This window comes from Polypterus senegalus, chromosome 14 (assembly GCF_016835505.1).
Source record: "Polypterus senegalus isolate Bchr_013 chromosome 14, ASM1683550v1, whole genome shotgun sequence".
Taxonomy (NCBI): Eukaryota; Metazoa; Chordata; class Cladistia; order Polypteriformes; family Polypteridae; genus Polypterus; species Polypterus senegalus.
The window spans coordinates 132,551,580-132,576,314 of record NC_053167.1 but is presented as its reverse complement, the minus strand read 5'-3'; the positions used below and the strand labels follow the sequence as shown (position 1 = coordinate 132,576,314).

The window sequence follows — 24,735 nt, the reverse complement described above, 5'->3', positions numbered from 1 at the left end:
GGATTAGAAATGAGGACATTAGAGGGTCAGCTCAAGTGGGATGGTTGGGAGACAAAGTCAGAGAGGAGAGATTGTGTTGGTTTGGACATGTGCAGTGGAGAGATGCTGGGTATATTGGGAGAAGGGTGCTAAGGATAGAGCTGCCAGGTAAGAGAAGAGGAAGGCCTAGGAGAAGGTTTATGGATGTGGTGAGAGAGGACATGCAGGTGATGGGTGTGACAGAGCAAGATGAGGAAGACAGGAAGATATGGAAGAAGATGATCTGCTGTGGTGTCCCCTAACGGAAGCAGCCGAAAGAAGAAGAGGAAGACGATAAAGTGCAGGAAGACATACATTTTTTTTCCCAGCTTTATATTATTAGATCCCCTAGATGACAGGAGAATATTAACTTGAGACATATTTGGGCATAACGCTGTAAAGTGGATCATTATATCTCACCCCAGACCGGACTCTGGATTAGCCATAATTGCATCGAATTCTGAGCCTGAGTAACACTTGGGGTTAATGGTAAGGAGATTAAAGGAGATAGATAGACAGATAGATGAAAGGCACTATATGATAGAAAGATAGATGGAAGGCACGATATGATAGATAGATGGGTGAAAGGCACGATATGATAGATTGATAGATAGATGGATGGATAAAAGGCACTATATAATAGAGAGATGGATGAAAGGCACTATTTAATAGATAGATGGATGGATGAAAGGCACTATATAATTGATAGATAGATGAAAGGCACTATATAATAAATAGATAGATAGATGAAAGGCACTATATAATAGATAGATAGATAGATAGCATTTTGTTTGTCCCAGTAGGAAAATGTGCCTTTTTACAAAAGCTCAATTAATAAATAAATTGTATACCAAACACCTAAATTACATAAAAGACAGAAAACGTCTGATGTGCTTTGTGCGTTATAGAGAGGATGTGCTGCATTGTTCGTAAAGGCCAGCAGTTCTGTCTTCATTCTCTCCTCCACCACGACCTCCAGCAGGTCCAGAAGGCATCCCATGGCTGAGTCTTCCTTCTTATTCAGCTTCTCAAATTCCAGGCGCAGCACACCACACTGGCTATCACAAGGATATCATTACCCACATTAATGGCACTTTCTTCTCTAGTCCCTCAGTGTTCAAGGCCAGTCCCACCTGTTATTGATGTGGACCCCCAAGTACTTGCAGCAGAGGACCACCTCAACATCCACTCCCAGATTACTGACCGGTCACAGAGGCTGTTCGGTGGTGTGAAGCTCAATAAGCAGTTCTTCAGACAATGCTCCAAGTCCTCCCCCTGACTCCTCTCCTTTGTTTCAGCCCCAACACCCCCTAGAAGTGCAGAATCCTCTGAGAACTTCTACAAGTGATGTGACCTGCTGCTGTAGCTTTTATTTATCTGTGGTCTGACAGTACCTTCAGTGTTGCTCACACCGTCCTTGTGCCTCACAGCTTGGCGCTCTGCCTGGCATTGCTTTAGTGTGGTCTTGCTGGTGCCAACCACTGAAATGTTTTAAAATGGTGGCTGCCTTTTTCCTTCTTATCGAAGGTCCACCCCCATGTGACCTTAAGGCAAGTGAACATGTCCTGCCTTCTGAGACCCACCCAAGCTCAATTTCACAGGCTAAAAAAAAGCCAAACAGCACTGTGCTGGCACAAGGACAGAGGGATGCCCTAGCCCGCCATGTTCTGAAATGGTCACCTCTGCACTCTCCAAAGGCATCTGAGCTCCTCAATGGACCCCAACGTGTCTGACTTAGTCTCTCTGCTTCTCCAGTTTGGTCATTTCATTGTTTCCACAAATGCAGCGGACACCCAGTAAAATAAGCCACTCAATGACGTGGGTCCTGGCCCACTGACAGAAAACAGAATAAACTGACCGCCTTCTTGTCTCGTCATTATTATGGGTTAGCTTTACTGCCCAAACATCTCCTACATATCACCAGCGTCACTGTCAGCTACCACTGCTGTGTGGCCGAGATAAATGAGCCCGATGATCTTTATGGCGATGCTCAACCTGACCTCGACGGCCTCGCCTCCTCCTCCTCTTTTTGTTTGTAGCTTGATGGCCATAAATTAGAGCTTTGTGAACGAGGCACAGAGGGAGTCGCTCATTGACTGCCCGGCATGTGCTGGAGATGGCGTGGATCATAAAGCTGCCAGGCGGCCGACTGGCAATGCTGGGGCTGTGAAGCTGCTTGGCTTGTCAGCTTGACAATTTATATTCCAAGCTCCGCCTCCTGTGTGCTGAGTTCTGAAATATACGAACATGGCCCCACCCCCCTGCCACACCTCTTCTGTATTCCGATTTGAAATTTACATTCTAGGCCCCTCCTCTGCTTTGCTTCAGTTTGGACCCCTTGTGGTTTTGAGTTTACATTTTTCAGTTTCTGTCTTCTGAATTAGCATTTGAGTTTTAGACTTTGAGCCCCGCCTCCTATGTGCTGCAATCTGAAATTCAGATTTTAAACGGCATCCTGTATTTCAATTGTAAGACAACTCCATCTCCTGTGTACCATTTTGTCCTGAATGTTACACTTTTGAATGAGAATTGTTTTTCCATACCCTGATATCCATGCGATAAGAGCTGTTCGGTCTCTGTACGACCGGTGTCAGAGCTTGGTCCGCATTGCCGGCAGTAAGTCGAGCCCGTTTCCAGTGAGAGTTGGACTCCGCCAGGGCTGCCCTTTGTCACTGATTCTGTTAATAACTTTTATAGACAGAATTTCTAGGTGCAGCCAGGGTGTTGAGGGTGTCCAGCTTGGTGGACTCAGGATTGGGTCACTGCTTTTTGCAGATGATGCTATCCTGTTTGCTTCATCAGGCCGTGATCTTCAGCTCTCTCTGGATCGGTTCGCAGCTGAGTGTGAAGCGGCTGGGATGAGAAATGAGTTTCCTCCGCAGGGTGTCTGGGCTTTCCCTTAAAGATAAGGTGAGAAGCTCAGTCATCCGGGAGGGGCTCAGAGTAGAGCCGCTTCTCCTCCGCATCGAGAGGAGTCAGATGAGGTGGCTCGGGCATCTGATCAGGATGCCTCCTGGACGCCTCCCCTGGTGAGGTGTTCCGGGCACGTCCAACCGGGAGGAGGCCCCGGGGAAGACCCAGGACACGCTGGAGGGACTATGTCTCCAGGCTGGCCTGGGAACACCTCGGGATTCCCCCGGAAGAGCTAAAAGAAGTGGCCGGGATGAGGGAAGTCTGGGCATCTCTGCTCAAGCTGCTGCCCCCGCGACCCGACCTCGGATAGGCGTAAGAGGATGGATGGATGGATGATATCCGTGCACTACAATAAATATGCCAGTCATGAAACCTTTAGAAAACACTGTCAGGATCAAACCCCAGTACACAGTTTGCATCAGTAAATTAACAACTGCTGGAGCCAATCCCAGCCAACACGGGGCACAAAGCAGGAAACCAACCCCGGGCAAGGCGCGCACACACCCACACCCACAAACCCAAGCACACATTATGGGTCACCAGTGCACCGAATCTGCATGTCTTTGAACTGTGGGAGGAAACCAGAGCACCCGGAAGAAACTCACGCAGACACGGGGATAACATGCAGACTCCACGCAGGCAGGATCTGGGAAGCGAACCCGGCTCTCCTAACTGCAAGGCAGCAGCGCTACCCACTGTGCCACCGTATATCATTTGATTAAATATGTTGGAAAGAATGCGGTTCACCGGGACCAATACGGTGAAAGGGGGCGTGTCCTTATGCAAATATCGTAACTTCGGTGTTACTGAAACTCCGCTTTACAGTTGTTTGCCTTCGTTATTTAACAGTTTTACGCGGTAAAACTAACAGCGCTTTTTTCAGTGTAACTGTAATTTATCATTAAACGGCAAGTAGCATATTTTGAAAGTAGAAAAATATCGATTTTACAGAACTTCCATCCATCCATTTTCCAACCCGCTATATCCGGTCTGCTGGAGCCAGTCCCAGCCAGCACAGGGCGCAAGGCAGGAAACAAACCCCGGGCAGGCCGCCAGCCCACCGCAGATTGTTTAAGATATACAGGTGTTTTTCAGTAGAACATAAGGTAACGTACTTTTTTCAGAAAAGGTATTTTACTTTCACCATTTACAGTACTTTTACTGTTAAATTTACTGATTTTTTTTTTTACAGTGTAGTGTAAAACGGATAAACATACACTGTAGATGCGCATGAATGGCGCCAGCTAATTCGTGGGCAGATACGGCATCAGGCAGACTAAAGCTGATGTGAAAGGCGCTAGATACTGTAGACAGTGACGATTGTTATCGAAAGCATGGCTGTGTTGGTCCATTAAGGATCAGACAGAGATGGGGGAAAGGCACTATATAAAAGATACACAGTCGGGACAGGCGCTACCTTATGTAATGAATGTGTGGAGGTGCATAGACAGATACGAGTGGCGCTATATAATTTACAGATGCTAAATTAGGCACAATAATTGGGAGAGTGCAAGGCACTATATCAGGGGTGCCCACACTTATATACTGTATATACACATACTGAGTATACTTTATACATAAAATATATGTTGTCTTGCATAACTGAATAACCTTTATGGCACAATATCAATACATTTATCGTCACTACAGTATTAGGATTTAATAATCTTCATGTGGGAGAAGGCTGACTCGCATAAATAAGTAGAGCCGAATAATGCAGTCAAGGAGGTAGCTCCTGGAAGGACTTCTTATGCTTAATGGTCGAGTGGCTCACCCAGAATGATGCTTCGGTGTGTCTGTCTTTGCTTTTGAATTCAGCCGAGTGAAAAATGACGGCTATCCGATTAACTGCGATTTTAGTTCCCTCTCCTTTCTCTTTCTCAGATCGCTTTTTGGAAGGACATCAGTTTCGTAGTTTTTATGAACAGTTCGAAAGTGCCTTTCCACATTTTCCTTCTTTGGAATAGCAATGATAGATTGACAGATCAGACAAACACACTTCGATTGTGACATTGTGAGAGAAAAGAAATCCTCTTCCAATTCCACATCCAGCCCATACCCTCCCCAAACAATTTTTTTTAAATCCTTTCTTTAGTCGATATAAATTGGAAGGCTAACTAGATCACAGTCGGAGTTTTGCAGTAGCTCGAATGTTTGATCGTGCGTGCGGGGTGACAAGTGTGTTAGAAGAAAGGAGATTTCAGACTGGCCGCCCTGTATCAAAGTGAATCAAGTGTCAAATGCCATAGGGAGGATATACAGTATGATAGATTAACATTTTTTTTTTAATGCAACGCGATGTACCTGCACTACCTTTACGATCTACCGGTCGATCGCGATCGACGTCTTGGGCACCCCTGCACTATATGAACGTCGGCTCGGAAGGTTAGTCGCTGTTTAAAACAGCGCAGACGCAGGTTAAAGAAAGTGATGGACAGAAGCAGATCACGGTGTGAGGCACCTTAAAAAAGTACTGCATATTAAAAGGCAGTCAGACGGACTGGTGGGTGGGTGGCTGGATAGAAACGGGGACGGTTATGAAAGACAAAGCAAGAAGTGGGCTCGGAAAGTGAACGGGTGGGTGTAAACAAAGTACAATTGTGAAAAGTGCAGTATAAAGGGGTAGAAAGCAAATATCGAAAGTGACTCCGGTTTCCTCCCACAGTCCAAAGACATGCAGGTTAGGTGCATTGGCGATTCTAAAATTGTCCCTAGTGTGTGCTTGGGTGTGTGTGTGTGCCCTGCGGTGGGCTGGTGCCCTGCCCGGGGCTTGTTTCCTGCCTTGCGCCCTGTGTTGGCTGGGATTGGCTCCAGCAGACCCCCGTGACCCTGTAGTTAGGATATAGCGGGTTGGATCATGGATGGATAATGTGTGGGTGTATGTAAGGCACTATATCAGATACATAAAAAGCAATGCCGTCGCTTAGCATTGATGGGTGGGTAAGCAGTGGGATCAGATGAAAATGAAAGATGTCAGGTCATTGGGGGGTCTTGCACAGCTACAGCACGTTGCCGCTCCCACCCCAAGATGAAACAGCTTGGGATCCTGGATGGCAAAAGGCAGAAAGACGGTCCAGTCCCACCCTCCGGAAACGACCCGCTGTCAGCCGCAGCCAGGTGTCACGTGGGTGTCCCCTTGGCCTGTTCCAGCCTCAGCAATTAGGGTCCTGTGAGCCGGATCGCCCTCGGGGAATCGCGCCACATGGACGTAGTGCCGTAACTGTCGCCCCCTCACAAAGCAGGTCGTGTGCCTCCGTGAGCAACACAAAGTCAAATCCATGGTACCCAAGGACCCTCAGAAGAGAGACAGTACCGTAGGGGTCCAGTCTTCATCTCGGGTCAGTGGATAGCGTCCATGCAAGACGGGACAGATGAATGAAGTTAAAACTCAAAGCGGCCCGTTTTCTGCCCTCTCCTAACTGGCACTGATTTCAGCGTTTCCAGTGGTCCCGGACGGCCAGAGACGTTCACCTGCTGGTGCAGCCCAAGGGGGCTGGGGGGGGAGAGTGTAAAGCAGACTGTTCAGATTTGGCACTGGGCGCTCCGACTCTTCCAGAATTTCAAAAAGGGTTCTCAGGAGTTTGTGAGGCGCAAGTTGAATTGTGAAAGTGTGGGATGAGTGATTTGCATGTTGGACGCGCACAAAAGGGACCCCCTTAATAGCGGAGAAAAACAAGCAAGGCCGTTCCAGCACTTTCTCCTCTCGTCGGCGCCTCGGAGTGGGCCTGCCGATCTCTATACTTCTACCGACGGCACCTGTGCTTCCACAAACCGCCCCAAGAATTCACAGTTCATCTTCACCCATTGTGGGGTCTGAGGGTCTTATTTTATTTATTTATTTTTTTAATGCGTCTAATGTCTCCGACGGGGTCATTACCACCGGGGTCCCAGCTCTGTTTACTCACTTGTCATTTAAATTGAAATGAGAAGTCAGCGAGCGCGCTGTTCCCGATGACATTGCAAGGGGATCATTTGTATTCCGCTGCTCGGAGTCGCCCTGGATACCGTTAGGTGACTGGAAAGCATGCGCCGCGGAGGAAGTGTCCCGACTCTCATCGCGCTAGCGCCGCACTAAAACCCACGCTGATTAAAACTGGGAGACAATGGAAGGTAACTGCAGATCATCTTTTCAACTTGACCTGAAAAGCCAGCGCTTTCGTGGGGGTCTGCTAATTCTCGTCAGCCTTTTCACACATTTCGGATTTGAGCACGGCCAGCACTAATCCCGCTGTTTCGGGGGCCGCGCAGCGCAGCGCAGCGCAGTGATATTCGTCTTCCCGGCGCGGAATTGTTTTTTTTTTTATCATCTCTGGAAGAGATAAAGACACAGCAGAACGTGCGGCTTTATAGAATCAATAGGATGCTACCTGACTTTCACAAAGCTCAACCCCCAAACGCTGTGGGAATTTGATGGGGGGCAATCGGGTTGGGTGAAAGGAATGGACGTCGTAAGTGGATGGGTGAATGGAGGGATTTGTGCCAACCTGGGAGGGCACCGCAGTGGCTCATAACTTAAGGAGAACCGTGTTGAGACCCCCAGTTCACTGTCTGTGTGGAGTTGGCATGTGCTCCCCGTGTCCACTTTTCTCTAAACTTGAGGGTGGCATAACGATTAATGTTGCTGTCTGGGCATCTACAGGAAAACCAGGTTGAAACCCCAGCCTGCACATTACCTGTGTAAAGATGGCATGTGCTCCCGGTGCCTACATTTGTGTCAACCTGAGGGTGACACAATGACTCATCACTTCTGTAGAACCAGGTTCCAACACCAGCCAGGTCACTATCAGTGTGAAGATGGCATGTGCTCCCTGTGTCCACACTTCTCTAAACTTGAGGGTGGCATAACGGTTAATGCTGCTGTTTGGGCATCTACAGGAGAACCAGGTTGAAACACCAGCCAGGTCACTATCAGTGTGAAGATGGCATGTGCTCCCCATGTCCATGCATCTCTAAACTTAAGGGTGGCATAACAGTTAATGCTGCTGTCTGGGCATCTACAGGAGAGCCAGGTTCAAACACCAGCCAGGTCACTATCTGTGCAGAGTTTGCATGTTCGCCTGAGGGTGACACAGTGGCTCGTCACTCCTGTAGAAGCAGGTTCAAATCCCAGCCGAGTCACTATCTGTGTGAATTTGCTGTGTTTTTCCAGTGTCCACATTTGTGTCAACGTTTGGGTGCTTCGGCGGCGAGTGGTGCCGCTGCTTCACATCTGCAAGAGACCTGGAATGAGATGCTGGTCATGATCTGTGTGGAGTGTGCATGCCCTCCCAATGTGAACATCATTGTCAACCGTTGGGTGGTAAACGAGTGCCTGAAGTGGGCTGCTGCTCTCCAGCACATGCTATCCGCCCCTCAACATCGAGTACCCAGCACCTTTTAACGAATCTTCATGGAGGAAGCTCTCTGGTCAAATGCTGATGTTTCTCCAGTCCCAGCTTATCACTGCACTGCCACCTCTTATTTTTTATTTTCGTTGTTAAAGTACAGATAAGTGCTGCCACCTTTTAGTGAATCTCCAACGGGGGGACACCAATTAGTTAATGCACCCCACCACTCGTAGTTTCAGGGTAGACGCAAACCCTTTGACTGAAGGTATCACCATGAAACTCAGGGCCACCAGTAATTTGGTTCCACTTGAAGCACAGGTTAGCACTGCTGCCTTCCTGGCTTCAGGGGACATGGGTTCAAATCCCAGCCAGGTCACGCTCTGAGCGTGCGGAGTGTGTGGTCTCTCCTAGTTATCTACTACTGTATGTCAGCCTGGGGGCTACAGAGTCGCTAGTTCAGCTGCCTCCTCCCTCGCTGCAGGTGCTGCCCTGTATTCCAATCCCTGCTCCCTCACTGCCCTGGTGGTGTTTGTTACTGCCACCCAGTAGCACCAGCTGTTCATATCCCAGCCAGGTCATTAGATGGGGTTTATGGGGTCATTATGAGTGACAAGTGAGATTCTTCCTGACGTGTGCTTAGGTGAGTAGAGCTGCCCGGCCGTGAAACTTTCCGTCTTTCTTGCATGAAAAATCTCACAGAATGTTTGCTATAAATGCACACAACGGAAATTACAGCTAAACTATAAAGGAGGTCGGGGAGGGCAAGATGGTGGAGTTTTAGCTAGTCGGGTGGGATTAGATTTGTGAGTGGCAGTCAAGTGGGCGGGATTAGATTTGTGAATGGCAGTCAGGTGGGCGGAATAAGATTTGTGAATGGCAGTCAGGTGGGCGGGATTAGATTTGTGAGTGACAGCCAGGAAGGTGGGATTAGATTTGTGAGTGGCAGTCAAGTGGGCGGGACTAGATTTGTGAATGGCAGCCAGGAAGGTGGGAATAGATTTTTGAATGGCAGTCAGGTGGGCGGGATTAGATTTGTGAGTGGCAGTCAGGTGGGCGGGATTAGATTTGTGAGTGACAGCCAGGAGGGTGGGATTAGATTTGTGAGTGGCAGTCAAGTGGGCGGGATTAGATTTGTGAGTGACAGCCAGGAAAGTGGGATTAGATTTGTGAGTGGCAGTCAGGTGGGCGGGATTAGATGGTTGAGTAGCAAGTCAGATGGGCAGGATTAGATTTGTGAAAAGTGGCCAGGAGGGTGGGATCATATTTGTAAGTGGCAGTCAAATGGGTGGGACTAGCAGCAGGGAGGGTGGGATTAGATGGTTGAGTGGCAGTTGGGTGGGCGGGATTTGATTTGTGAGTAGCAGTCAAATGGTTAGAACTTAAAATTTGGCTGGTAGTCAGCTGGGCAGGATTGGATTTGTAAATGGCATTCAGATGGGATGGATTAGATTTGAGACTGGCAGTTGGGTGGGCAGGATTAGGTTTGTGAGTGGCAGTCTGGTAGGAGAGATTAGATTTTTCTGTGGTAGTTGGCTGGTTAGGATTTAAAAATATTAAGTGTTAGCCGGTTGGGTGGGATTAAAAAATTGAGTGGCAGCTGGATGGGTGGAATTGCTTAGCTGAGTGACAGCAGGCTGTGCAGGATTAGATTGGCTCCTTATTGTCTTGTGTCCCGAGCCCGGTGACATTCTTACTCACGTGTGCTATTCACCATGCAGCACGTTGCCACATTTTGACGCCATGATTAGCGAGTGACTTCAGAACTCCCGGAGAACACGTAATACACCATTGCAAAGGGAATAATCGCTGTTCTCTGTTTGAATCCCAGTTGAAGAAAACCACGGGTCACATCCCAGCGTCGTCACTATCTGTGTGGTGCTTCCATGTTCTTCCTGTGTCCACATGAGTGTTAACCTGAGGGCAAGCAGAGAGGTCAGAGCTGCCAGCTGTGGGTGACTTGGGTTCAAATCCCTGTGAGGTTTGCCGAGTGGTCCAGTGCCTCTACCTCCCAGTTTACTAAGCCCTGCCACATCTGGACACTGACCGGCGTCCTCCGGGACATTCACATTCTTGTTTTGAAGCCGTTCCTCTCCAGGTTTGTCCTTCTGCTCGGGCTCGTCGTCCTCCTGATCTCCTCCCAAGGCGCAGGTTTCTTGCAGACCCCCTCAGGTTGTCCTCCAGGATTTCCTTGTGTTTTGCTCCCACACAAGCCTTCCAGGGGTCTGCTGCAGAGCGGGACCCCCCACAACCTGATGCTGCCACTGGTGGTGTGTGTGTGTGTAATAATGAGCGGTGTTCAAATATGACATTTAGTCATAAAGCTCAGTTTTGCTCTCATTAGACCACAGACCCTTCTTGCAGTGGGATGACATCAGGGGTCGGCTCTGAGCCCTTTCTTATTTGCAGTGGTGATGGACAGGCTGACAGACGAGATTAGACAGGAGTCCCCGTGGACGGTGATGTTTGCGGATGACATTGTGATCTGTAGCGATAGTAGGGAGCAGGTTGAGGAGACCCTGGAGAGGTGGAGATATGAGAAGGAGAGGAATGAAGGTCAGTAGGACCACCAAGACAGAATACATGTGGGTGAATGAGAGGGAGGTCAGTGGAATGGTGAGGATGAAGGGAGTGGAGGAGGCACAGGTGGAGGAGTTTAAATACTTGGGATCAACAGTACAGAGTAATGGGGATTGTGGAAGAGAAGTGAAGAAGAGAGTGCAGGTGGAGAAGAGTGTCAGGAGTGATCTGTGACAGACGGGTATCAGCAAGAGTGAAAGGGAAGATCTACAGGACGGTAGTGAGACCAGCTATGTTATATGGGCTGGAGACGGTGGCACAGGAGACAGAGCTGGAGGTGGCAGAGTAAAAGACGCTAAGATTGGCATTGGGTGTGACGAGGATGGACAGGATTAGAAATGAGGACATTAGAGGGTCAGCTCAGGTTGGGACGGTTGGGAGACAAAGACAGAGAGGCGAGATTGTGTTGGTTTGGACATGTGCAGAGGAGAGATGTTGATGGGAGAAAGGTACTAAGGATGGAGCTGCCAGCGAAGAGGAGAAGAGGAAGGCCAAAGACAGCGTTTCTTAAACTGTGGGGGGGCGCTGAAGCTGTATAAGGGGGGGCGTCGAATAAATGAGCAAGACATCAAAATTCATTTTTTACATTTTTAATTCAAATTTAAATTTGCAAGCATATAATCACAATGAATGTATTATAACTAAAATTAAAATAAAACATTTCTAAGGCACAGATCTAATGACTAATATGTGCCTGCTTTAACGTGCACAGCCTGTCCAGGTTTGGTTTGATATTCGAGATATCGAGACACTCTGAGCTCCTTTTCTATTGGAAGTTTGTTTCTATGACGAGCGGCGCCGCTGCTGCTGCTGCTGCTGTTTTTCTAGTCGCGTAGTTTCAATCCAGAAAGTTCGAGACGTATCGGTGTCTGTCGCGGACATCCGGGTAACAGCAGATCAGGCGATAAAGCGGCGCGACTGCACCACACTGGCAGCGTAGCCAACATTGGCAAATCGAGTTCAATAATTGACTGCGTATTGGGTTATGTTCAGGATACAACTAACAGCGCTATAATATCTGTCGGACGAAAGTGCGTTCGTCTCGCGCAGATCGACTTCATCGGTGTCCTCGTTTACGAGATTTTTAAAAATGAAAACATATTTAATCGTTTCATTACATAAAAAAAATAAAGAATAAATTATTTATTCTTATTTGTTTTTGGGATTAGAATTACTACCAAAACCACACAAGGCATTTTAACAGTCATTAAAGCACTTAAAAAAAAAAATAAATTGCAAATACTGTGGTGGGCTGGCGCCCTGCCAGGGGTTTGTTTCCTGCCTTGCGCCCGGTGTTGGCTGGGATTGGCTCCAGCAGACCCCCGTGACCCTGTAGTTAGGATATAGCGGGCTGGATAACGGATGGATGGATGGATAAATTGCAAATATTTCATCGCAGTTAGCCTAACACATGCAAATCTTATGGAAGTAAAAATGATAGGATACCGCGACCCCGCACCATACCTTTGTTAGTTTATCATGAGTTATTCTCATCTATCTTATATTATACAGGGGGGCGCAGAATTATTCCAGGTAGAAAAGGAGGGGCGCGAAATACGAAAGTTTGAGAACCGCTGGCCCAAGAGAAGGTTTATGGATGTGGTGAGAGAGGACAATGCAGGTGATGGGAGTGACAGAGCAAGATGACGAGGACAGGACGAGATGTTTCTTGTACTAAGTTGTAACATCAGTTTGTTTCAGTGCTATTGTTTGTAATGCACCACATGTTGGAATGAAAAAAGCAGTTTGTTTTTTTTACTACATGCACTACAAAATTCATTCCAATAGATGACGGAGAGATGTGGGTGAGGGTCAGATGTCACTCCACTCCTGTGTTCAGTCATCGTCCCCTCACTGAGGAACATGGGCGTCCTCTGTAGGATAAGGGCGACATGGCGACCTGTAACGGGAGCAGCCGAAAGAAGAAGAAGAAGGAGGAAACACAATGACGTTTCTCTCTTGCCTGTGCCCGTGGCGGGGTTATAACACATAAGTATCCATTTTTATTTGGGTGCCATTTAAGGAAAGAAAGGAAGAAATTGAGGGTAACAAATCTTAATAAAAATAAAATGTCAATTAAAATGAAAGGAAAAGGAGTTAATTAGCAGCAAAAAAAAAAAAATGACAGCAGGTCACTAATTAAGAAAAGGGGCTGCAGCCACTGCGGCCCTCCAGGACCAGCGTTGGGGACCCCTGGCCTAAGCCATTAAGCAGGCCACCACTGCGGTGTTCACGTTGTGCAAGTGGATTTTTGGGGTGGAGTTTGCCATGAAAAGGCGCTATATGAGGTTATCCGCCTGTGTGTGTGTATGTGTGTGTCATGAGTCCCCCAAGGGTGCTGTAGTTTATAATCCCGTTTAGCAAATCAAGTCAGGAAGCGCGAAGAAGAAGGCAGCGAGCTTCCCGGCACCACACTGGGCTTTGCCGTGTGCGCCTGGAGGAGGCAGACGTGCATCTGGCAGCCCCGTCCTTCTGCGTGCGGCTCCATTCTCTGATCATAATTGGCTCTTCAGAAGAAGTTAGCACGCACTGTAAATACTTCATTAGGATTTCAATTAGCGTGCTTACAAAATTAGCTTTCTTCTTCTTCTTTTTTTTTTTGACAGATTTCTTTCATTAAAAGCGCAGGGTACATGAAGGAGGTCTAAATCCTGATTTGTCTCTTTATTCCCCCGCGCTCTCCGGGGATGCCGAATTGTCGAGCTGTACTGGCGGGCCCCGTCCGTGGTACTGGTGGCTTAATAATCCCAGGGCAGAAGCATCGTCTTCACTTGAGTGGAACTGCAGTGACGTCACTCGCCCACACGCTCACTAGAGGGCGCCATTCTGATAAAAGGCAGTGCCTTTGACACTCCAGCCTCATCATGGAAGTTTGAAAGAGAGAGGAAAATGAAAAATCCATCCATTACCTAAACTCACTTATCTAAAAGCAGGGTCTCTGGAAAGCCTAAGCCAGCATGCAATTGGGCACAACACCTGGGCATCACAGGGGGCACACCCACACCCAACACACATTATAGGCCAGTTTGTCTATTGGGGGTTTGCTGTTTCCTTGGCGACGTCTGCCATAATATGCTGAAAAGCAGTCATTTGAGGCTGTGGCGGGTCATCAAGGGTACTGTGATAAAAGATATTTATTTATGTATTTGTTTGTTTATTTTATATTTTCTCTTCTCAATTAGTGAATCTCTGCTCTTGTGTTTTGGCTCGTTTTGGTTTTGTGGCCTCCTGGTTTTGGTGTTTTGGTCATTCACTCACTACAATTCTTCCAGTCGTTTTTTTCATTTCTATTTCTTGTACTAAGTTATAACATCAGTTTGCCTCAGTGCTAATGTTTGTAATGCACCACATGTTGGAATGAAAAATGCAGTTTTTTTTTTTTTTTTTACTACATGCACTACAAAATTCTTTCCAACAGATGACGGAGAGATGTGGGTGAAGGTCAGATGTCACTCCACTCCTGTATTCAGTCATCGTCCCCTCGCTGAGGAAGATGGGAGTCCGCTGTAGGATAAGGGTTTGGGGCAAGGTGGGAACTGACTTAGGGTTGGATGTCAGATTCAACATTGGATGGGGCGTCATCAGCAGACTGGGGACAGATAAGGATGGGGCAGATGTCATGGCCTGCCCATATTCAGTAATCCTCCCCTCCCAGCATAACATTGGATGGGGTGTGCTCCCCAGATTGGGGTGGAGACAGATATGGGCGTGGTCAGATATCAGGACCTGCCCATAATTAGTAATGCACCCCTCAGAGCATAACATTGGATGAGGTGTGGTCCACCGATGGGGTGGGGTCAGATGTTATGGCCCACCCATTTTCAGTAATCCTTCCCTCACACCACAACATTGGATGGGTGTAGACTGGGGGTGGGGACAGATATGGGCGTGGTCAAACATGGCCCACCCATATTCAGTAATCCTCCCCTCACACTACAACATTGGATGGGGCGTAGTCCACAGACTGGGGTGGGGACAGATGTGGGCGGGGTCAGGTGTGAGGGCCGCCCATTTTCAGTAATCCTCCCCTCACATGGGGGTGGGGCAGGGGTTGGATATCAGAGTCCCTCCCACCGTGCTCGGTGATCGTCCCCTGGCAGCACAGTGTTGGGTGTCTGTCCTGTGAGTGTGTATCCATTTTATTTTCCTGCTGCTGTATCCATCAGAATTTGCTCTCGAGATTAATAAAGTGTATCTGTGTAATAAAATAGGCAGTAGACCGACAAAGGTGGGAGGATGACCACCCTGTATACTTGGGGGAAATAAAGGCCAGTCAAAATGAAAAATCGTCTTCACAAACGCAAGTTCAAGATGGAACTGATTAACGTGATGAGACCGCGTTATAAATATGGTGGAAGACAGGAAGAGGTGGAGTCAGGGACACCAGAACAGGAACTGATGTGGCAGGTAAATGGATTCTGGGTACTGGAAGCGACATCATCACCTGGGGTTCGGAGGTGACGTCATCGGTGGCTGGAGCAGGAGTGATGTCACTGAGAGGCACGGTGGTCCTCAGCTGGACTGCAGATGGACAAATAGGAGAAAGGATCAGATGACAGCGCCAACCCCTGGGTCGGCGGAGAAACTGCACCATTTGAGCCTGTGAACCGGCGCACGTGTGGGGCTTCTGAAATAACGAGATGGACGCCAGACCGTCACTCGATTTTGGTGACCTCCTTTGTAAGTCGCTTTGGATAAAAATGTCTGCTAAGCAAATAGATGAGTAATGTAAGAATCAAACGACCCCCGCATGTGTCACATATAACAAAAAATATCAAATAATACTCACGGGAAACCCCACCCGAACAGCCCCAACGGCGGTAAATAACACTGCGTTCCATTTGAAGTGCGAAGTCGGAGTTTCCGAGGTTCTAGTCGGTAATTTTCAATGGGATCACAAATATAAGTCGGATTTTCTAACCAGAGACTCAGTGAGTGGGGGGGTGCAGGTCTGCCAAGTCTGTTTTTTTCCGTCAATTCCAAATGGCGACGTACACCACAAAGCTGTAGTGTCACACCGTTTATTAGCACTTCTGTCCCGCTGCCTCTCATTATCTCCGTCGTACGCACGCCGCTGCCCATCTTCTCTCTGTGGAAATGATGCCACGGTGTTGGGATGCACAAAATTTTGTCACCGACTGGCATTTACCGCAATAAAGCGAGCACAGCAAAAAGTTTTCCCGGAGGCGCCCATATTGGTGTTCTGAACGTTTTTACTGGAATGCCGACAACTCGGGTGTGACGTCATTCCCAGCTCCGACTTCCGAGGTAAATGGAAGGCAGCATTACTATGTCAGAAATCTGACCAATGAGAGGAGACCATTCAGTTTGCTAAGCGAATCGCTTGGCTGCCCACCAGCTCCTCCAGGGGGTTCTTCAGATCATCACGACTAACAAGCACACCAACCTACAAAACACGAACGACAAGAACGTTTATTTCCGTGGCACATGTTCATATACAGTAAATGGTGTAGCGCAAAGTGCTTTACAAGATGAAGAGAGAAATAAAAAAAATATAAAAATAAGAGAGGCAGCTTGGTGGCGCAGTGGGTAGCACTGCTGCCTCACAGTTAGGAGACCTGTGGGTTCGCTTCCCGGGTCCTCCATGCGTGGAGTTGGCATGTTCTCCCCGTGTCTGCGTGGGTTTACTCCCACAGTCCAAAGACATGCAAGTTAGGTGGATTGGCGATTCTAAATTGTCCCTGGTGTGTGTGTGTGTGTGCGCCCTGCAGCGGACTGGCACCCTGCCCGGTGTTTGTTTCCTGCCTTGCGCCCTGTGCTGGCTGGGATTGGCTCCAGCAGACCCCCGTGACCCTGTAGTTAGGATATAGAGGGTTGGATGGGTGGATGGATAAAAAATAAGATTAGGCAATGCTAAGTAACAAAGAATAAAGTAAAGTCCGATGGCCAGGAGGACCAAAATAAAACCTGAGGGTTGGAGAAAAAAAAAAATCAAAATCTACAGGGGTCCCAAGGCCAAGAGACCACCCAGCCAAGGGGCATTCTACCTGACAATAATGATCTCAATCAGTCCGCATGGCTTTCAGGCTTCATGTAGAAGAATCGGGTGACGATGGTCATGTGGACCTCTGGCCTTCAATCCATCAGTGCAGGGACTGCATGGTGCCCTGATCAGGAGTTGGGGGTCTCGCAGAGCGGCACCTCAGAAAACCAGAAAAAGAACAGCAGAGAAATAGCAAGGATTAGTACAGATTGTGGAGCGCTGATGAAAATGATAATTGAATGCATATACAGAATATTAAGGATACACTAAAATGAAGCTGTGAGAGCGCCATGTTACAGTCATGGGCCCTTAGCAGTTGTTTAAAGAGCTCCGCCGTATCAGCCTGGTGAACTTCTATCGCTCAGCTATTCCAGATTTGAGGTGCAGAACAGCAGAAGGCCTCCTGCCCGCCTCACCACTTCTTTCAAGTTTAGCTCTTGGAATTCTAAGCAGACCCTCATTTGATGATCGGAGGTTACGATTTGGAGTGTAAGGTGAGAGGCCTTCTGAGATGTAAGATGGAGCAGATTATTTAAGGCGAGAGGCACCAGACACCAAAGTCCAAGCGCAGTCCAGATGCAGGTGCACATGAAACTGAAAACTCACCTTGGGGACCCCAAGTGACAAGCTTCCCGTATACGAGATGAAGGTTCATCCCGCCTACGCAGACGTAGATGTTCTCCCGATTCAGAGCACATGAGCGTCAGACACGGGACATGAACGCAACTCCACATATAACCCGTAATCCTCAGGTGGGTGGGTTTCTAATCCAGTCGCTGTGTGCAGGCAAAGAAACAAGACGACCCCCTCCAACTTAGGTACCTCTGTTTAAAATCCAGCGCTTCATCTTTCTCTCAACCCCTACGGCGAAGTCAAGACTGCCCAATGGTGGGGCGCTTCTGGGGCTGCTGGGAATTGCAGTCCATTCTACATAGCGCCGCTACAATGCCCACGTGCTTATGTTTGAACCAGATTTTTAACCATCTGGGAGTTGGTCTTAGGGGGCTAGCGAGAGAGAGAGGTTAGGAACACGAGCTGATACGGCGCATTGCCGCACCCACCACATGACAAACCAGCTCAGAGTCCGTAGGGGGCTCGGACCACCAGTAAAGAATCAACTATCAAACACAGTCACGTTCGTGATCTGCAACCTCAAAATAGCATAAAACGACACTCCACATGCCTATATTACCGATCCCCATTTTTTCAAGGGGTAATTTTAAACCCCTCGTATCCTATTAGGGGGTGAGCCCCCTGAGGTCAGTTGAGGTGGCCTGCATAACTTCAACTCCTTCTGATTTTTTGCTGGAGACCCCCCATTAGTTTTCTCTTCATCCTAAGAGGCCTAAAAATTTGAGATTTGTTTGGGTGTACAGAGCCAGAAAATAGGGGGGGACCCCAAATATCTCGATGTCTTGCATAACTAGAGATGAGGACGAGTCTAACGGTATATGACATGAACTGAAGTGATTTCAGAGCATCCAGAAGTCATTCTTATGAACACAAAATGTAAATAAATAAATGCCACCTAGGATTACTTTGACTTTTTGTTAAGGGGAGGGGTGCCACACTGAGCCCCCTTATGTCATCCTCTTCAAAGCACTTCATTTTGAACCTGGCTTGTTTGTGGGTCTTACCTGCACAGTTTTGTCATTTAAGGGGGACTGGTGTCCCCCAACAAGGGTAGAACATGCAGAATTTACATACAGAGGGAATCATTAGCACTAGCCACCCTAACCAATGCAGATAATGTACATTGTGGCCACCAGGGGGCACTTCAGCACCCCAAACACTCAACACAAAGGCTCAGGGCACAAGTAACAAAAGGATTTGATTTGTGGGAAACTCTTACAGCAAGGGTTTACCACGGCACCAAGGCAGAGTTACAGAATCAGCCCACCTTCTCTTCCTCTTTCTCTCTCCATGCCCCCTCCTGGCAAGCGCTGTCCTCCTCCTCCCGACTCTGACTCCCTGAATGAAGACAGAAGACTTCTTTTTATGTTGCCCCGGGCGGTACTACTGGTGGTCCGTTAGTGTGGTCCAGAAGTAATTCCGGGAGGTAGGGCTCTGCAGTCCCAGCAGCACCCACATAACCTAACAGGGCTGAGTCTGCAAACTCCAAGTCCCATGATGCCCTTGTGGGAATCTGAGGCATGGCTGCAACTCGGGGTATGCCATTTAGCAATCTGGGGTAGACAATGCCCTGTTCACACTCTCTCCCCCCGGTCCTTCCATTACGGAGGCGTCCTGGGACCCTGAGCTGACCATCTGCCCCAACATCTTCTTTGATTTATTTGTCTATTAATGGCGTGCGTTTAGATATTTTTTCACGTAAGCAGTTCAGTGTTGTTCGACTTGAGAAGGGTGACATGTTGATTAGCAAATGTACGTAAGAATGTCATTGGACTCTGTACAGGTGACAATAAGGACACCAAGAAACTGAACACACGTCTCTGGAGCCAACTGCTGTGCCACCTTACCAATTCAAATACATAAAAACGAGGAACGCGCTGCTGAAAGTGACGCAGAAAGGAAGAGCTCTGCGTCACAGCGATCCGCTCGAGAGGACTACACAGGCACACTGCTTTGGCAGTTGAAGCGTCTGCCAGTGCCTGAGGTGGAAGAGAAAGAGCGTGGCGTCGTGCCGCCGCAGATCAGCCTGCCATCAGCTCTCTCTACTTTCATGAGCAGCCACAAAAAAAGACAAGCCGACAGGTTAGATCAAAAGGCGCTATAAAAAGTAAACGGCGGTGCGACTCGTTTTTTATTGCTTCGCTGGCTGTCGTTTCCTTTTCCTTTCTCTTTGTTTTTCTCTAAAGTGTGTGATCAAAGTGCCCGCCAGCGCCCTCGCCCGCTGCCAGGCAGCCTTTTGTTTACAGCGCGATTCTGAAAGCTGCTCACGCCGAGGCGGTTACGCTCGGAGAAGTGCGGGAGCCTCGCCGTCTAATTCCAATTATCAGTGTGACGGCAACAGGAGCGCGTTGGCATTCAGATTGACGCAAGTAGGGCCAATGCCGCCACTACCACCCCGGGCTATTTAAATGAGCGTGCAGCGTTTTACATACACAGGGGCACAGTGCCGCTCCGGTTGTTGATCATCCCCACTGCCTACCACCAGTCTGACGGTGTCACAGAGCGTAGGGTGGGCTCTTGTGTGTGCGAGAGAACTGGAAGTACAGCACCTACACACACTGGCCAAATTATTAGGAACACCTGCTTATCCTTGAGGTTATCTAAACGGGCAATCACGTGCCAGTAGCGCCAATGCATGCAATCCTGCAGATAATAGGTCAGGCGCTTCAGTTAATGCTCGCATCAGACAATGTGATGTCAGTTACTGAGTGTTGCTGGTCTGAGTAATTCTGATCTCCTGGGATTTTCACACACAGACTCCTTTTGAGTTCTTGAGTGCCTTGTTGATGAGAGCGGTCAAGAAGAACGACTCGACTGATTCAGGCTGACAGAAAGGTTACGGTAACTCCGATGACCACTCTGTTATGACTGAGGTGAGCAGAAACGCATCTCAGAATGCACAACGTGTTGAACCTAATGGCGGTTGGGCTACAACAGCAGAAGATCACATCGGCTTTGACTGCTGGCAGCCAAGCACATCACATAATGTGCTTCTCTGTGTGAAACATTAGCACTGCTTGTATGAGTCCTGCGATCCAACAGATGGCACATCACAAACATTAACACTGCTTGTATGAGTCCTGCAATCCAACAGATGGCACATCTCAAATATTAGCACTGCTTTTATGAGTCCTGTGATCCAACAGATGGCACATCACAGATATTAGCACTGCTTGTACCAGTCCTGAAATGTTGCAGATGGCGCATCATAAACATTAGCACTTCTTTTACAAGTCCTGTGATCCAACAGATGGCACATCACAAACATTAGCACTGCTTGTATGAGTCCTTCGATCCAACAGATGGTGCATCACAAAGCTGAGGCTGAAGTGGGCACAGGCTCGCCAAGACTGGGAAAACGTAGCCCGGTCTGATGATTCTCGGTTCCTGCTGAGGCACTCAGATGGACGGGTCAAGCTCATGAATCCACACACCCAAACCGCCGTGTGTCAACAGTCCCAGCTGGTGGTGCTTCTGTAACGGCGTTCGAAATGTTTCCTTGGTACACGTTAGGCACGTTAATAGCAATCAGTCATCATTTGAATGCCACAGCCTATTTGAGTATTGTTGCTGACCATTGCCCATCTCTCTTGTAATGGCTGCTTCAAGCATTGTGATGCGCCATGTCACCGAGTAAAAGTCATCTCCAGCTGGCTCCATGAGCGTGACGAGGAGCTCAGTGGGCTTTTCCAATCACCGGATCTGAATCCAGCAAAACACATTGGGATGAATGTGCCGATGGCAAGTCTGCAGACCGTGAGCGATGTAATCATGTCAACATGGACCCAAATCACAAAGGTCTTGGGGGATTCCATGAAGACCTTACCCCATATTAGCATGGGTGGTCCAAAGAATTTGCTCAGGGAGTGCATGCTGACAGAGAGACGATTTTGAGGTTCCAGTTAACCTGACCTGAACGCCCTCCGGATGGGGGGCATCTGGAGAAAACTCAAGCCGATGCCACGTCAGTGGTGGGATCCAAAGCCGAGGTCTCCTGGAGCTGTGAGGCAACAATGCTAAACACTGAGCCACCGTGCCGCCTTGGATTTGTACTTCAGTAACTTCACATTGGAGGCGCACTGTCCAGGACAAGGACCATCCATGTCATTGAGGACAATAAGGGTCTCTCCTGTCTGGGATCAATGTCTCCCAATCATTTGCTCCAAAGAGAAAAGCTGATGGACGTGTTTGATAAAAAAAAATAAGAAGAGCCCACCAGTCCTTTTTTATTGGAGGCCTGCAGCACCCAGAAGAGGACAAACGTCTTTGTTTATCGAGAGACCACTTTTTGCACGTTGGTATTCCCGTTGGGGTGCCCCTGACGAGAGGGTCTGACAGGACCTTAAAGAAGCGGGATTCCATACACGTTCTGTAGGCCATTCTGTTTTGTGTCTTGGGGGTCTAAAAATGTTATGCATCTCCTGTAGTGATCAATAAATCTTTTGACCTTTGGTCCCCAGCGGTCACTTGCCGCATTTCCAGTGGCTGCTGCTCTCACTTTGCTTTGACGCCCCTTCACCCAACTGTGACACGGAAAGCAAAAGTCAATGCAGCGGCCGCCATTCTGACTCCCCTGAGAGGACATCCGAGTGAGTAAATGAGAGCTGAGGGTCTCTACGTGAGCCTGAGGGTCCTCGCTCGTCCTTCACAATCGTTACCATTACAAGGTGGTTGTTTTCTTCTGTGTGATGGCTTCACAACAAATGCTGTCTTCGCGTTAATTGGAGTCATTCGATAATTATACGTAATGCTTTTCACCAGGTCGTTAGCACAGCAGCAAAAGGGACCAAATAAAAAGGGAACCCCTCTCCACACTGAGGGGCCATTAGAACATTTGTACAATTTTCAGCCCAACAAGCTCGCCGATCTGATCCACTGAATTTCTCCAAAATAAACTCCTGCTGTCCCCCACACTGCTTGGTCATTTATTCCATGTGTCTGTGGTTCTCTGTGTGAAACATTAGCATTGCTAAACGTTTGCACCATAGCACTGCTTGTATGAGTCCTGCGATCCAACAAGTGGTGCATCACAAACATTAGCTCTGCTTGTATGAGTCCTGTGATCCAATAGATGGCACATCACAGATATTAGCGCTGCTTGTATGAGTCCTGTGATCCAATAGATGGCATATCACAAACATTAACACTTCTTGTACCAGACCTGAAATGTTGCAGATGGCGCATCATAAACATTAGCACTTCTTTTACAAGTCCTGTGATCCAACAGATGGCACATCACATATATTAGCACTTCTTGTATGAGTCCTGTGATCCAACAGAAGGCGCATCACAGATATTAGCACAGCTTGTATGAGTCCTGTGATCCAACAAGTGGCGCATCACAAACATTAGCACAGCTTGTATGAGTCCTTTGATCCAACAGATGGCGCATCACAAACATTAGCACTGCTTGTATGAGTCCTGTGATCCAACAGATGGCACATCACAAACATTAACACTGCTTGTATGAGTCCTGTGATCCAACAGATGGCACATCACAGATATTAGCACAGCTTGTATGAGTCCTGTGATCCAACAGATGGCGCATCACAAACATTAACACTGCTTGTATGAGTCCTGTGATCCAACAGATGGCACATCACAAACATTAGCACTGCTTGTATGAGTCCTGTGATCCAACAGATGGCGCATCACAAACATTAGCACTGCTTGTATGAGTCCTGTGATCCAACAGATGGCGCATCACAGATATTAGCGCAGCTTGTATGAGTCCTGTGATCCAACAAGTGGCGCATCACAAACATTAGCACTGCTTGTATAAGTCCTGCAGTCCAACAAGTTGCACATCATAAATATTAGCACTGCTTGTACATGTTCTACAAGAGATGGTGCATCACAAACATTATTAGCTCTGCTTGTATGAGTCCTGCACTCCAACAGATGGCGCATCACAGACATTAGCACTGCTTGTACAAATCCTGTTCAAAATGGTGTGACACAGCAGCAGGACGGACACACTGCACTGCTCTGCAAACATTAAAAGTCGCGTTGATTATTTAGATTTCAAGCCGCCTTAGATGGATAACACAGATAATATGTAATAAAAATATGAAAGGCAGAAAGAGGTATATTAAAATGTACAATATAGAAAAAAACACAAATAAGGAGAGTGCAATATATGAGGATATATACTAAAATATAAGGTAAGCACTAAATGAGGATATGTAATAAAAATATAATGTAAAATATATAATAGAAATCTAAATAAAGGAAAATTAGTATATGATGGCATCTAAAGGAGGGAAGGCAAGTATATGCTAAGAATGTAAATAAAAAACAGAAATATATGAGGATGCATAAAAAAGAGGGAGAGAAACAGCAAATGGTGACCTGAAGTAAAAAGATAAAAGAGAAAGCAGTAGAATACGTCATAAAAATATAAATAAACGCTAAGAGCTATATGAGAATGTATATAATAAGGCGGGGGGGTGCTTTGTGAAGGTATGTGATGATGTGTAATTAAAACATGAAGGATGGACAGCAGCATATCGGGTGTAAATAAGCGAAGGCACCACGTGGGGATTTACAGAATGCCAATGCCAGTCAGAAGCTCCCTGCACTCCTCCCTGTAACGCTGCTCTCTCCTGGACAGGATTTGAACCCAGACTTGGGTTTTGCTGAGATGACCCGACGCCTTTCTGCCTCATAGAATGGCCGCCCCGTTACTCATCTGTTGTTTGTTTTCTCTCCGCAGCTAAGATGACGTGCGCACCGACGGACTTTGCCTGCCGGAATGGCCAGTGTGTGCCCGCTCGATGGCGGTGTGACGGAGAGGCCGAGTGCTCAGACGGGTCGGATGAAGCAGAGACAACGTGCAGTAAGTCGGCCCCCGTGGCTTATTTTTGTGACGTCTCTCAGAGGTGGGCCTGATTTGGGGTGGGGGGTGTGTTACGTCGTTCTCATCCTTCACCTCCTCCTGAGTGCTGATTTACGCCCCACTCTGTACCCCGTCTTTTACTATTGACTTGTCGGTCTCCATTTTGGCTCTGCTCTCTGTACAGTCATCAGCCGCTGTACTTTTTGATCCTGTTGGTAGTTTTATTGTTTAGTGGTGCCGTTTACATTCCATCACAGTCTTAAGTTGTTGACCATGGACCTGTCGTCGTGCTGTGCCTGCCTGGTACGGAAAGCCCACTTCTAGAAGGAACATCAAATGGACCCGAATTGGACTAAACCGCAGAGAAACTGAACTTGAAACTGCAGCCGTGCGGACATCAATCCTCAGCAGCCATGCAAGCCGCA

General features: G+C 47.9%; 1 protein-coding gene across 1 annotated transcript in view; it reads left to right on the top strand.

The window, feature by feature from the left end:
• lrp8 (low density lipoprotein receptor-related protein 8, apolipoprotein e receptor) overlaps positions 1 to 24,735 on the top strand; it is a 454,742-nt gene that overhangs the window by 259,021 nt on the left and 170,986 nt on the right. The window contains exon 3 of the mRNA XM_039734789.1: positions 24,188 to 24,310. Coding sequence (XP_039590723.1) covers positions 24,188 to 24,310 — 123 coding nt within the window. The remainder of the gene's footprint in view (positions 1 to 24,187; positions 24,311 to 24,735) is intronic.